The sequence below is a fragment of the Simochromis diagramma genome, unplaced genomic scaffold (genome assembly GCF_900408965.1).
Source record: "Simochromis diagramma unplaced genomic scaffold, fSimDia1.1 OVJJ01000295.1, whole genome shotgun sequence".
NCBI lineage: Eukaryota > Metazoa > Chordata > Actinopteri > Cichliformes > Cichlidae > Simochromis > Simochromis diagramma.
This window is the reverse complement of record NW_024386799.1, coordinates 104,510-119,614: the sequence shown is the minus strand read 5'-3', so window position 1 is coordinate 119,614 and position 15,105 is coordinate 104,510. Positions and strand designations below refer to the sequence as shown.

General features: G+C 39.9%; 1 protein-coding gene across 2 annotated transcripts; it reads right to left on the bottom strand.

Moving 5' to 3' along the window:
- Positions 1 to 1,328: 1,328 nt before the first annotated feature.
- Positions 1,329 to 9,984, bottom strand: LOC120729346. Of its 2 annotated transcripts, none has more exons than XM_040024879.1 (2): positions 9,681 to 9,984; positions 1,329 to 3,814 (listed from the first exon to the last, which is right to left on the bottom strand). In XM_040024879.1, the coding sequence occupies exon 2, from the start codon at positions 3,462 to 3,464 to the stop codon at positions 1,893 to 1,895; it is 1,572 nt and encodes a 523-aa protein (XP_039880813.1). In that variant the 5' UTR covers positions 3,465 to 3,814; positions 9,681 to 9,984; the 3' UTR covers positions 1,329 to 1,892. The 2 variants fall into 2 exon arrangements, with proteins under 2 accessions (XP_039880813.1, XP_039880814.1); XM_040024880.1 differs by lacking the exon at positions 9,681 to 9,984 and having other exon boundaries at positions 1,329 to 2,626; positions 2,736 to 4,274.
- Between the last annotated feature and the right edge of the window lie 5,121 nt (positions 9,985 to 15,105).

Here is a 15,105-nt window from a genome sequence, read left to right as displayed (position 1 = left end):
GGGAGCGTGCCAAGCTCTAATCGACGGTGCAGAGAGGAAGTTCAGCGATGGAATTGTGATTCTGTGAACAGCACAGACGCCAGGGGACTGGGAAATAGCTGACAGCACTTTTCCCAAGGATGGAGATCACCTAAAGTGTGTCACTTTGCCATGCAGACTTGATACTGCAGAGGGGCTTTTGTTTACATTTGCATCATGTGTTACACTTTTTTAATCTTTAATTTTAAATTGAAACTAACATTTAAAAACATTTGGTACAATGTGGAAAGAGGAAGAGTATTTCCACCAGGAGCAGAAACGTCTGACTCAGCATGACGATGCTGTTGGTGGATACTGAAGAGCTCAGCCTGTCAAGACAGGATTAGGTTATCGTTTCTAAACATGTTTATTCAATTATATTCTGAGGCCAGTTATCTGGTATAATTTTTGGAAGTCTATTAAAATAAAAATAAAATCAGATGTGTGGTCTTTTGGTTGTTTTTGTTTTGTTCAATAAGCAGATGTTGGTGTTTCAGCAATGCAGTAACTTAAGTTTAAAAGGCTTGTTAGAAACTATGAAACACATCATACAGACTTGTGGACATTAGAAGACGACTAATAATCATCATGAATAAGACTAAAGGCAGGAAGGTGTCCTTTATAACTAATAATATTAATAACTAATAATATTAATATCATAGTCTGTCTGCAGCTGAGACAATACAAACTCACACTGTGGGGAGAAGATTATATCACTTCAGTTTAAATTGACCTGGAAGCGCCACATTTTCACAGACTTCTTTATTTACAGCATTTTTTACGTGCTGTATAGATTATACAGTTAGGTCCATAAATATCTGGACAGAGAGAACTTCATTTCTGATTTTGGTTCTGTACATACAATAAAATCAATTTTAAATGAAACAACTCAGATGTGTTTGAAGTGCAGACTTTCAGCTTTAATTCAGGGGGTTGAACAAAGAGATGCAGAAAAATGTGAGGAACTAAAGCATGTTCAACACAATCCCTTCATTTCAGGGGAAATGTAGAGGAAAAATTAGAAAAAATAAATAACTTAAATTAATGAAATAATAAGATTGTCAGGTGGTAACCAGCTGGTAACCAGCTCCATGCGACCGCTTATCCTGGTCCCAGTGTTAGTGTCAGTGAATCCAGTTAACAGAAAGATATCCTGGATATACTTGACTGACTTTTTAGACTCAAGATTAATAATCATAATAAAAATTATAGTCTAACATCCAGAAATCTGCAAGATGTGTTTCATTATGTCTATGTCAGGGGTTAAGACATTTATTCACAGCAAGAGAAATAAGACACTGCAGACCGACTCAGAGTTTTAAAGAAACGTGTACACGGGTGAGCGTCTCTGAGAACACACACACCCGAGCACAGGCTTCTGGCTTTATTTATAAGGCAAAAATGGGTTACATAGTACTTCCTCTTTTTAACTGTCAGGGGAGAGGTCAGGCATTACCTCAGCTTATCTAACTTTGCACACATATACTGAAAATAACAACATAGAAGTATATCATGCTTATCTGACATCACATACTGAGGTGTGGAATACAAAGTATATCATGACTTGTCAAAACATCTCAAACACTTAAGTAAGGAATGCATTATGTTCTCTTTAACAATAAGCTTAGCTCATGTGAAACTATATGAACACACAAATACAATATAAGGCATACTTGGTTAGAATATAAGGCTTACTTGATTATATTGTATTATAGAGATTTTGGTTATAATGAATAATGTAGAAAATCTCTAACATTTCCCTCCTGTTGTTAATATATTTCACAGGTTTACATCAATGCATAGTCACTTGTTAAATCACATTTTCAACTTGCATGTCATTCAGTGAAGTATCTAAACAGCATTTGGTGAAATACTTAAATAGCAGCTCTGTGAAGACTATAATAGGGATTCTCCTCCCTGTCTTCCATATTTAGCATATCATACTGGCGATGGGGATCCTCCATATTTCTCTGGATCAGGACATAATTTCCTAAAGTACGGTTAAACATACTCATCACCATGCGTCTCAAACAAGGAATAATGCAAGCAACAAAAATGCAAAACAAAAGCATCATAGTACATAGGGCCAACAGGCCTTTAATCAGCAAAGATTTCCAGGAGCCGCTCAGCAACCAGTCCCACCAGCCTTGCTCATCGGTCTCGTAGTCCTGTTGCTGAGCGTCTCTCAGTTGTTTCAGAACATTCAAAGCATTTGTCATGTTTACTGAGTGTATGTTGTCAGGTATGTAGGTGCAACATGTCTTGTTGAACAGTACACAGAGACCTCCTTTCTCTGCAAGAACAATGTCCAAAGCTACTCGGTGTTGCATGACAGTGATGCGGATTGCATCAATTTCTTCATTCTGTGATTTGTCAATGCGGGCAGAAGCGTTCAAAAACAGTCCAAAGCGATAATCTAACGTCTCTATACGTAGTGCATGTTTTCCTACTCCTGTCCAAGGAAACAGAGCGTGTATTACCTTCTCACCGGTATTCCAGAGTTTGAAGTTCTCTGGCACGTCAGTTCCCAGGATCGCATCATGAGGCTTGACTTCTACATCACGCCTAACTCTGGTCTTGTTGTACACAGTTATCTTAAAAGTGTGATCTGAAATGAAGATGGGTGCACAACATCCTGACCAGTTGGGTGGCAACAGAAAGTATGCATGCTGTCCGCACAGCCATGCCATACCTTGTACCCAATAGGTGCCATTTACCTGTTGATTCAGGTTAACTGTCCCATACCCTACTCCTCCATAGGTTGCGTTGCAGTTGCTGGTATGGCCCAGGGGGTGGCGTCCTTGTCCTGTCGCTTGGTAGAAGCACAGGGGATGCCACTTCTCTGTATGGGTCATAAAAACAGGGAAAGGGACAGAGGCATTTCTATTTTTGACTGTCATATCTACCCAGAATTTGTCGTCACAGGTTCCATTCTTCAGGCCTTTTGCACCTGGGAGTGAAGCTTTCATGCTGATTGTAAAGTGTTGTCTTCCAATGCTGGCAAAGCTTGCTGCACATTCACTTTGCCAGTGACTGTCCATCATGCGACCATAGATGGTGGGGTAGACTGAAGTTGAAGGCATGTGAGAACAAACATAACACTCTTTTTCTTCTATGGTATTGTATAGGTATCGGTACCAGGCATTGTTCATCCAAGGGTGAATGTGATCTTGGGTCATCTCAGTTAGATGGGAATTGTCATGAGTCCACCTCTTGATACGAAGAATAATTGGTGGTATTCTGTGGGCTCTTCCAGGTGTCAACCAGAAGAGTATCACCCCTAAGATGATGCCGGCCACCAGACAGATCAGGCGGCATATGAACCGCTTCCGTTGAAAGTGACAAGCACTTAAGCATAACAGCTTTCGGGCTGGGGCTGGTGGCTCTTCTTCTCCTATGTTCATCACGCTGGCTCCTTGCATTTCAGGCGTCTCCGGTGTTGTCATTGGTTCCTCTCTTTGGTGGGATGGGTCACTCTTTATTATGTGTTTGTTCTTCAGGGCGACCAGGCACACCCGGACTCCACGTGAGTAGCCCACTGCCGAGAAGGTAAAGGGCGGGGAAACCCGATCAGCCCTTTCCTCCAACAGGGATCACATGAGAGTCGGGGGAACCGGCGTCTTATTGTGGTGCAAACACTTTCTTCACGTGGCTTTGATGGATCCACGACGGTCGTTCGGCTATCTTACAAGCTGTCGGTGTTGTCAGTAACACTTGAAATGGACCCTCCCACCGCGGAGAACTCCAGCTCTTTCGCTGGAGGACCTTAATCAGAATCCAATCACCAGGGTTCAACCTGCAAGAGACTGGAGATGGATCACACGGCAGCTGATTGCTCAAAATCACATCTTTATTTTCAAACAGTTTTGTCATCCATTCTGCCATTGTTGTTTCTGCAATAGATTTATTAATTGGCTCACTTATTATGGGGAGGGGAAAGGGTCTACCATGTACAACTTCAAATGGTGTCAGACCACCCGCTCCTTGAGTTATTCTCATCCATAACTTAACTAAACCTAGACACTCAGGCCATGGTTTTTTAGTTTCCTCCATACATTTTCTCAATCTCTGTTTAATTGTGCCGTTAGTTCTCTCGACTAATCCAGCACTTTGTGGGTGATAAGAACAATGATGTTTTATGCTAAAGCCTAAAGCTTCAGAAACTTTACTTATCACTTCATTAACAAAATGTGTGCCATTGTCTGATCTTATCAGAGATGGAATACCGTATGTCGGAATGAAATGGTTACACAGGCACTTTTGCTACTGAGATTGCATCTGCTTTTTTCACTGGATATATTTCTGGCCACTTGGAAAATACATCTATTATCACAAGTGCATACTTGGAGGATTGAGATTCATTTAGTTCTATAAAATCCATGTGAATAGTATGGAATGGGTGAGGCGGTATAGGGAAACCGGCCTCGTTTTGGTCTTAAATTGCCTTGAACATTGTGTTTTTGGCAAATCATGCATGTTCTGATAAACTCTTTTGCTGAACTTTCAAAATTTTTTGTATAGAATTGTTTATTGAGTATATTACTCATCCCTCCGCTTGACACATGAGTTCTGCCGTGTGTCACTATAGCAGCAGTTTTATGCAAAGATTTTGGAAGTACTAGTTTGCCATTACACATCATAAGATTATCTTTTAATTCTGCTCCGTCTTTCAACCAAGATTTTTGTTCATTCAGCGATGCTGTTTTCTGTGCATCTGCTAGTATTTCTAATGGTATCAAATCTATGGTTTCTGTTGTTAAAACATCAATTTGTTTTTCTGCAGCTGCTTTGGCTGCTTTATCAGCAAAGTTATTTCCTCTTGTTATTTCTGTGTCATCCTTTTGATGAGCTGCACATTTGCATAGTGCTAATTCTTTTGTCAACGTTATTACTTCTAATAGCTTTTTTAGAAGGCTTGCATGTTGAACTGGGTTGCCTGAGGACGTTGTCATTCCTCTGTTATGCCATATCTTTGCGAAATGATGAACTGCTGAATAAACATATTGACTGTCTGTATGTAATGTTGACACTTTGACCTTTGTACAGTGTACATGCTCTAATGACTGCGGTCAATTCTGCGCTCTGTGCAGAATTTGAGGAACTGAGAGCTTTCGCTTCTACCACTGTATCAACAGTTGTGACCGCGTAACCCACACAATTTCTACCGTAAATGTCTTTTGACGCTGAGCCGTCCACAAAAACATTACTGAAACTGGGGTTTGGAGAACTATGTATATCAGTGCGAGGTTTTGTGTCTTCCTCTAATTTTTTAATACAACAATGTTGTTCTCCATCTACAGGGGTCGGCAAAAGTGTGCTTGGGTTCAGCTGAGAACACTTCTCTATTGTGATGTGTGATTGCGACAGTAAAATCCCCACATAAGAAAGTTGTCTGGCATGTGTGAGGAAAGAGAGATTTGCTTGGAGCAAAATAGAGGTCACAGCGTGTGGGACTTTGATGATCAATTTATGTCCCAAAACAATGTCTGCACATTTTTTAACTGCCTCTGCTGCTGCTGCGCATGCCTGAACACAGGTAGGTAATCCAGCAGCTACAGAGTCAAGTTTGCATGAGTAGAAAGCTAATGGGCGTTGTTTTTCTCCAAAAGCTTGAGTTAAGACTGCTTTCATGTACCCTCCTGCACCATCAACATGGAGAACAAAAGGTTTTTCATAGTCTGGTAATGCTAAGACGGTACATGTCTGCAATGCTATTTTTAAATCAGCAAAAGCTTTTTCTGCTTCTGGGGTCCATTGGATTTTGTCTTTTAATGCTAGGTCTTTACCATAAATGAGGTTCTGTAGTGGCTGAGCTAAGAGTGCGTACTCTGGAATCCAGCATCTACAGAAATTGCACAGACCTAGATAACTCATCATTTGTTGTTTGGTAATTGGCTTAGGAGCGTTTTGTACAGCTACTTTTCTGCTGTCTAACAACTGCCTGCCTTTTCCTGTCAGTTTGTGGCCAAGGTATGTTACTTCCTTGCTCCACAACTGTAGTTTGTGCTGTGACACTTTATGGCCTTGCTCTGCCAGATGTTGCAAAACTGTTAGTGTGTTTTCTTTGCATTCATCCTGTGTATGGCCTGTAATCAATATGTCATCTACATACAGCAAGAATTGCCCTGGAGCAGGGAGGGAACAAGATGACATTGATTTTCTCAAGGCCTCTGCATAAAGAGTGGGGCTATTTTGGAATCCCTGAGGCAACCTTGTATAAGTATACTTTTGATTGTCAAAGGTGAATCCGAATAGCTTCTGTGAGTCAGGGTGCAGAGGTACAGAAAAGAAAGCATTGGACAAGTCTATTACAGAGAACCACTGTTCTTTTGGAGTTACCTGATTTAAAATTGTGTGTGGGTTTGCAACCACTGGAGGTATTTGCTCTGTTACCTCGTTTATTGCTCTTAGATCATGAACTAGTCGATATTTTCCTGTATTAGCCTTTTTTACTGGAAAAATTGGTGTGTTACACGTTGCTTCATTAGTTTTCACGAGAATACCTGCTTTTTGCATATCTGCTATGACTGGTCCAATTCCTTCTCTCGCCTCTGCACTCAAGGGATATTGTGGTTTTACAGGCCTATATGTGGTTGTAGTTTTCACCACTACTGGATCTGCTTTTTTTATTAGGCCTACATCTGTGGGTCCTTGAGACCATAATGTTTGTGGTAACTTTCCTAGTTCAGGATGTGTTTCAATTGTTAACACTTGTCATTCGTCTTGCTCTGTTGTGTCTAAATGTGTAGCCGGTGTGGCTGTCACCGGCCAACACAGTGTGAATCTCATGCACCCTGTTCTACGGCCTTTTTGCCAGCCCTCACACTCAGTTTTGTCATATCTGTCCATTTCTACAGATCTTAGCACTTTACCTAACTCCTGCCAGGGCGTTTGGTCATTGCGTGCAACAGATACATGAGGGTTCATCATTTTGTTTATGCGCTGCACTGCATCTGTCTGTAGCACTGAGCACACTGCATTGCCACTCTGTGTTACATACAGATGTTGTAGGACTAGTTTTTGCGGTCCTAGTCTGTGCACTTGTTGATCATAAATTTTGTCTGGGCCTGGGACATGTTTATACCACAGGGTGTTGTGATATTTTGCTGGGTCCTGCCTGTGTGAGTGCTCAGGTAGGTACACATTAGCTTTGGCCTCTAAAGGTTCAAGTTGTGGCAGGTCCAAGGTCCAGTAATAATTTGGCTCACCTAAACCTTCACAAACAAAAATGTCTTCAGTTTGGCTCTGACTTTCAGAGAGTAGGAGTCTGGCTTGCATGCCACTTTCTTCAGGAAAAACTCCTATTTTTAATTTTGTTAAAGCATCTCTTCCTAACAAATTTAGTGGACATGATGGGTCATAGATGCACTGATTTTTGCAGCCACGACCACTTTCTCTATGTGACATAAAAAGGGGAACAGTTAGATGTTGCAATGTCACATGTCCTGAGGCTGATTTCACAATTAAAGTGTCTTTTGAAAAAGTTACATTTGGGACTTCTACTGTTAGGACAGTTTTACAAGCACCGGTGTCGCAAAGGAATTTTACTGGGACACCATTTACATGCACTATAACTGTGGGTTTTGCTTCTGATCCAAACAGTAGTTGTTCAATATTGTAAACTTCCCCTTCACTTGTTTCACTTCCTTTTTCTCGTGCTAGTCATTCATCACGGCGTCTGCGCCTGTCATCATCACTTTCCTGTTCTTGGCTTACACTTCTACAGTCTCGGGCAAAATGCCCGTTTTTTCCACAGTTATAACATCTCATGTCTCTTCTATCTCTTCTTTGTCCTGCTTTTTGCTTTCCCTTACGTGGCTTAAAGCCTGTTGTATACTTTTGTTGTCCTGAGAAAGCTATAAAGCCTGTCTCTGGGTCAATCATGAAAACTCCTTCTGTTTTTTCTTTTTGCTTCTGTACTTTAACTGCATGTTCCGCATATTGTAGGGCATCAGGCAAAGTTCCTGTATTTTGAGTGACCCAATGTTTGTCTACATGTGCTCTGATTTTAGGCAACAGGCCATTCAGAAAGGCATTTTTTAATTGTTGTTGAAAAGCAGACTGTGGATTGGGATCATAATTTAGCCCTGAGTTTTGCCTGAAAACTGGGCGTATGCGATCCAAATAGTCTGTTGCTGTCTCTCCGTCTTTTTGTTTGCACTCTCCTATTTTTCCATAATCTGGCCTTGGGGCTAGATTAACTTGTACTCTATCGTACAAGTCAGTTAGTTCCTGTCCTAACTGAGGAGTATCAGGTCCAAGTACATCACCGTTTTGATCATTCCCCGTAAATTGACCTCTGGCTCTAGGAAATCGTAGACCTAATAAATCTTGGAGAACCTGCATCATCTCATGACCATTCAAGCCCCACCCACGTCTAATCAACTCTACTGCGTCTCGCCATTGCTGGAAGCCTTCATTAAGGGGTGGCACATCTTTTAGCACATTCTCTCTGTCCTTATGGGACCAGGGTCTGAATGCATATATTAGAGGGTCATCATCTATTGGTATGTCTCCTTGGGCGTTTGCAGGCCCACTGGGTTGCCCAAATCTAGGATTTGATAAGGCAACCATTGGAAACTGTCCTACAGTTCCTACTTTTTTATAATTATTGTGTTTAGTCATAAAATTAAGGCGATGTTTTGCCTCTGTATAAGGATCTGAACGAAAAGAGTTGTGGGGAGAGATTACAGGAAGTGGTGACGCAGGAATTGGTGCAGCTGCTGCTGCTGCAGTGTGTGTGTGCTGAGAGGAAGGAGCATAAGGAGGGGGGCTTTTTTCCTCTCCTGCAGCTCTCTGTTTATCTTTATTTTCTTGTTTTTGGGCACGTTTAGCACTGCGTTTATTATTTTCTGCCTCCCATGCTTTGAAAAGTTGCCATTCTGCTACACGTTTTGCTTTTTTCTTTTGACTTTTTTCTTCAAATAGTTCTTTTTGTAAAGCAGCTTTTAAAGCAGTTATTGACTCTTGGTTACATTTGCCTTGCCAGGCTGGGCAAGAAATTTTATGTGGATTTCTCCACCTATTTGCACTGACTTTTCCTGCATTTTGACAGTTTTTTTCAAGCTTTTCTTCATCTGCTGTTAATTTTACTTTAGTTTTAGAATTACCCATTTTAAACTAATTACGTCAGAACTGTGACACTTTCTCTGGTATGCCAAAAGTGGGCGGGTTATCAATAACAGGCTTCTACTCACTGGCTACTCGAGTGAGCGGTTATTGATTTTACGTGATGATGCACAACCTAATCGATCCCACTTTAACCAGTACGTGAGTGTACACAGGAAAACAACTGTGAGAGAAGTGGTTCGACCGCTTATTGGGTCGTAAAAACAACTCACTCCTCTATTTCAACACAAACAAAGCGCGTTTTTTTATGATTTTTATTGAGATTTTCCGTAATTTTTATGTTAAACCTTCAACCTGTTCCGTTGCAGCCACTCCTAGGGTGACCGGAACTAGTTCCGTTACAGCTGCTAACCCAGAGCAACCGGAACTTTTAAATAGCGATTTCTAGAATTTCGCTCTTGCCTGTTGTCTCCTAAGAGTTCCTTTTGGACTGAGATCTGTCGGCGCTCACCAGGTTTACACACTATTTTTAGAGGAAAATCTCAATATCAACGTATTTTAGCGCTTGATGGAATGCAGTGTTTCATATTCACCTTACTGTGGCGCTGCGTTTTTGGATCCGGTGCCCGTCGGGTCCTGGAGCCGTGAAGGCCGAACGCTGACCGGAGATCGAATTCACGTGTCCGGGTTTTTTGTTTTACTGATCAGATTTCTTCCAGCGCAGGCGTCACGACGTCAGGATCCGATGGAGACCGTCTGTGGAAAACTAGACGTTAAAAATAACAGTCAGTTATCCGGCTACGAAGGACCAATTAAATGTCAGGGGTCGACATTTGTAAAAGCACAGTAAGAGAGAAATAATCAGACACTGGCAGACCAACTCAGAGTTTCAAACGAACGTGTACACGGGTGGATGCCCTGAGAAGACAAACACCACGAGCACAGGCTTCTGGCTTTATTTATAAGGCAAAAATGGGTTACATAGTACTTCCTCTTTTTAACTGTCAGAGGAGAGGTCAGGCATTACCTCAGCTTATCTAACTTTGCACACATATACTGAAAATAACAACATAGGAGTATATCATGCTTATCTGACATCACATACTGAGGTGTGAAATACAAAGTATATCATGACTTGTCAAAACATCTTAAACACTTAAGTAAGGAATGCATTATGTTCTCTTTAACAATAAGCTTTGCTCATGTGAAACTATATGAACACACAAATACAATATAAGGCATACTTGGTTAGAATATAAGGCTTACTTGATTATATTGTATTATAGAGATTTTGGTTATAATGAATAATGTAGAAAATCTCTAACAGATTGGTTCATCTCTTCCAGGTGAGGCTTTAAAGATGTCTTCTTGTCTGATGGTTGTTTCTGGTCTGTCTGGTTTCCTGGATGCTGTTTCAATCTGTCTGACCTCATGTTCATCATTGACCTCTGCAGTCCCTCCCTCTGTGATGTAGAGCTCTGTGTAGATCTGATTCAGAAGGGTTGGGCTTCCTGCTTTAGCAATGCCCTCAAACACACACTGGAACTTCTTCTTCAGGGTGGATTTAAGGTTACGCTGACAACGTCCACTGGGAATTCCTTTAGAAATAAAGAAAAATATATATATTGAATTTAATTACTTATCAAGGGTACATGACCATTTCTTTCCTGCCCAAATTAAGTGCTTGTGAAGAATCAGGTCAAGTTCTTGCAACATTATGAAATTTTAGTTTTTCCATTAGCTGATATATTTATAGATATCTTCTTACTGCTCAGTAGATGATCAGCCTGCTTATTCAGCTTCATTCTCTTCAGGATGTTTGCTGTGATCTTCACAAATGACTCCTTGCTTGAATTATTATAGTTGAACTTTTTCATTTGTTTTGAATCGAGTTTAGGTTCACACTTTTGATATGACTCTAGAAAAACAAACAAAAACATAATAACAGATCCATCACAGCATTATTAAGCTGTTGCATGGTTTGTTTTTTGTGTGTCTGTCTTTTTTTTCAGCATCATGTGTAACTGAAGCCTTTTTTGTATTTATTAATAATTCACCATCACATCATGTCAGATGTTTAAGTTAGTTCATGAGAAATTTTAACTAAGTACATGGGTGTTGAAGTAATGTTTTTCTGTATATTTAACCAGTTTGTAGACATCAAAGCCCTGTTTATTTTTTATTTTAGCAAAACATCCTCTGAGGCAAGAATAAATCAACTAATTAGCAAAAACAAAAGAAAGAAAGAAGACATGTTTGACATAAATTACATTAATTATAATTACAAATTATATCCCCAAATTACAACAACTGCCACTTGAAGGAACTTTATATTGTTAGATAAAAAACCTATAAAAACAACAAGAAGAATTAAGATTTATAATTATACCAGTATATACAAGTCAGGAGTACTTATGCACTAAGTGTTGACCGGGAATGATAAAGTGGATGATAGACAAAAAGTCGGTAGCAGGTAGACAGAAGTTAAAATAAATTAACTAATATAGGAAGTATGAGACAGTGGGATCGCCTAAAGCTTAATGAAGATTACATTTAATTTAAAACTCAAAACTGAAACTAAAACAATAAACCATCAAAACAAGTACCTAGAAGTGCAAAACCAGAACCACATTGTTTTGGTTTTGATTGAATTGACCGCTGCCTTTGAAACAGTAGCCCACAATATTCTAATATCTTGATTAAATGTCCTAGTGGGCACTGAACTTAAATGGTTTAGGTATTATCTGGCAGAGAGAACTTTCTCTGTGAACCTTCTTAGTTCTGATTTTTCTGCTGCTTGTTGGACATGTGGCCTGCCAGGGAGTTAATTTTATGACCATCGCTATTTTTTTCCCCCTTTCTTTACATTTTAAATGGACTGATTGATATATACTGCTTCTCTACTCTCCCAGAACACTCACAGCAACAAAACAGAGGTGATAATGTTTGGGCCTAGTGGCCCATATGAGTCCTTTTTTGTTGCTTTTGGAAGATACCGATTCACAAGGTCCCGAATCGATTCGATCCACGACTCGATTTAATTCGATTCACTTCGATTCGATTCGAATTGAATCTGGGAAATTTTGACTGTCAGAAATCAGTACATTTCCATATTTTTGTATCTATAAAAAGGAAGCTGACACACGCAAGACTTTATCAAAGATGTGAGCATCACAGAAGATGCCTTTGTGTCAAAGTAGCTGAAGATAAAACACAGAAAAACATGAAGGTGATTTTCCAGGCCTGGGATTTTATATTCTGCAGTACATCAAAAACAAAAGAAAACCATTAATCAACGTATGAACCTCTGATGTTACAGCGGCTTTATTAGAGACACGGCTGAGCGTTTTGCATAATTTTAAAAAGTTTAAATTTGTTCAGTATTGAATGGCAGAAATTAGGTTTTCTTTTCGGAAGTATGTAAAAGAAAAAAAAATAGCAGCAGACAGGCTGTAAACAACGGTAGACTTGTGCATAACAAGCAAGCGAATAATGCAGAAAACAGATTTTTAGATGGGAAACTGTTCTTGAAGTACAGAGAGAGAGAGAGCTGTGCATGAAGTGTGATTTTATTGTGGTGGAAGCAAAACAGTAAAAGTCAGAGGGAATTCATGATGATTGATTGATTGATTGATTGATTGGTAATTTATTTCAACATGTGAACAATATACAGGTACATTTAGAAATGAAAATAAGAGAGAAAAAAACTACTATACAAAATACATACAAAAAAAAGTTCTGATTAATTTACATGTTGAAAGGGAGTGGGAAGAAGTAAACACTTATTTAATCCCACCCCTTTGCCATAAATTATCAGTTAATATTTAGTCAGCTTCCTTACTGATATAATGATGTTTATGTTGCTGCTGGTTCGGTCAGTATTGTTTGGAGAGAGATCAAACTAACAGCTTTAGAATCAGCACAAAAAGGGCGTGAACACAAAGCGCGGACCCGCCGACACACCAGAATCAGCGAGCTGTCGGCTTTCAGCCCCGACCGTGTCGGTGCCGCCAGGTGAGAAAGGCGACATCTCACTGATTCTGGTCCGCGCTGTGTGTTTACGTCTTTGTGCAGAATCCGTGTTCCTGCTCTCATTTACTGTCTTAGCTGTTTGGTGGTTGTTGAAATTTTGTGAGGTTTCACCTGAGATTCTGGCGTTTCGGGCAAAATAAATTTATATTAAAAAATCGATTCAGGATTTTAATGAATCGATTTCACGTTATCCAAGCCAGAATCGATTTTAATCGATAAATCGATTATAAAAACCCAGCCCTAATTATTACCAACCTTGGGTTTAATTTGGACAGTGATTTTAAACTGGAAAGTAAATTATAATTGTTGTCTAGTTTTTCAAAGTATAGCGTTTATTATTTTAGGCAACTGACAGCAGTGAAATGTTTTCTTTCAAATTCAACATTTTTATTTGTCACACACACAACCACACACACAATACAACATGTGGTTTCTAGGCAGCACTTTGAAACAGTGATGCATACTTTTATTTCATCCCATCTGGACTACTGTGATTGACTTTATGTGGGAGTCAGTCATTACTCTCGCATGCTCAGCTGGTTCAAAACACTGCTGCATGAAGAACCTATAAAAGAGAGCATGTTACCCCTGTCTTAGCCTCGCTCCACTGGCAGCCTGTATATTTTAGAGTTCATTTTAAAATTGTTGTGTTTAGTTTTACATTTTTCACAGTCTTGCGCTGCCTCACCTTCTTCACGCCTACACACCTCATCAGTCAGCTGACCAGCTCACTCAGATAGCCTTCTCTATCATTGTTCATAAGTTATGGACTAACTTGCCGTTACATGTTAGAGAGCCCCCTTCACTGTCCACTTCAAAAACACATCTTAAAACCCATTTTATTCTTTTTGACCCAGTGAGACTCGGTCTGTTTTAGTTATTTGACCTTTTTTTATTGTTTTTTATATCACATGTATTGTTATTATTTAGTATCAATGTACAGCACTTTGTGTCACCTATGGCTGTTTTAAAGTGTATTATAAATAAAGATAGTAGGTAGGTAACTGCTGTTATACTTAAGGGCAACTGTTCATTAACTGGGGCTCAGAGCTTAGTTACACTGCAGAGCTGAGGATACAGAGATACCACATGGAAACAACCTGAGTTCCTATTGGTCAGTGCAGGCTTCATGTGTTTCTACCTTACCAATGGCTCCTGAGACAAACTAAGGAATTATTACCTTGTGATAAACAGGATGAAGATGCCTGGCCTGAGGGTTTCCCTGTTCGAGTAAAGTGCACCATGAATAAGGAACTGTTTGTTTAACAATGAAGACCTGCATGGCTTCAAAATACTCTAAATATAATCTCCAAAAGTTGATTCTGTTCATCTGGACGTAGTGTTTTCTGGGAGAAACGTGTCGTCACTCACCCAAGTGACTTCTTCAGTCTCAGCTGACTGCAGGTTTCAATCTTATAAACAGTACATTTGGATATTGACTGAAACCAGCCCACTGACGGAACAATGGGCTGGGAGGTCAGTGTCTTCATCGTAATTAAGCAAAATCTCATGACCACTGATCAACAACCACTGATCAATAACCATGAGTCCCATTCACAGAGAGTTGGGGAATGGCTGCAATCACAGCATGTAAGATGGTGACAGATGTACGAAACGTTTCTCCCACTGAAAACGCTACATTCAGATGAAAAACAAATCAACTTTTGGAGATTTACTTACCTGCATGATTGAGCATGCATCAAGATGTCTAAATATAATATTTGTACTCAAACAAATTTAGAAGAGAAAAGACACACGATTGAAAGTTCAGACTAAAACAGCCTCAGTTTTCCATCCATAAACTGTGACAGTGTTGTCCTGATACTGCACTGAGTCATGTCTTTTTTCTCTGACTGACCTTCAGTCATCTTCTTTAAAATCAACTCTGCCACCTCCATTACTTGGCGAGTAGTGTACGTCTCCACCATAAGATCCACTGTTCCATGACGTCCATCCTTCCTTGCGTTCTCCAGTCGGCTCTTTTTG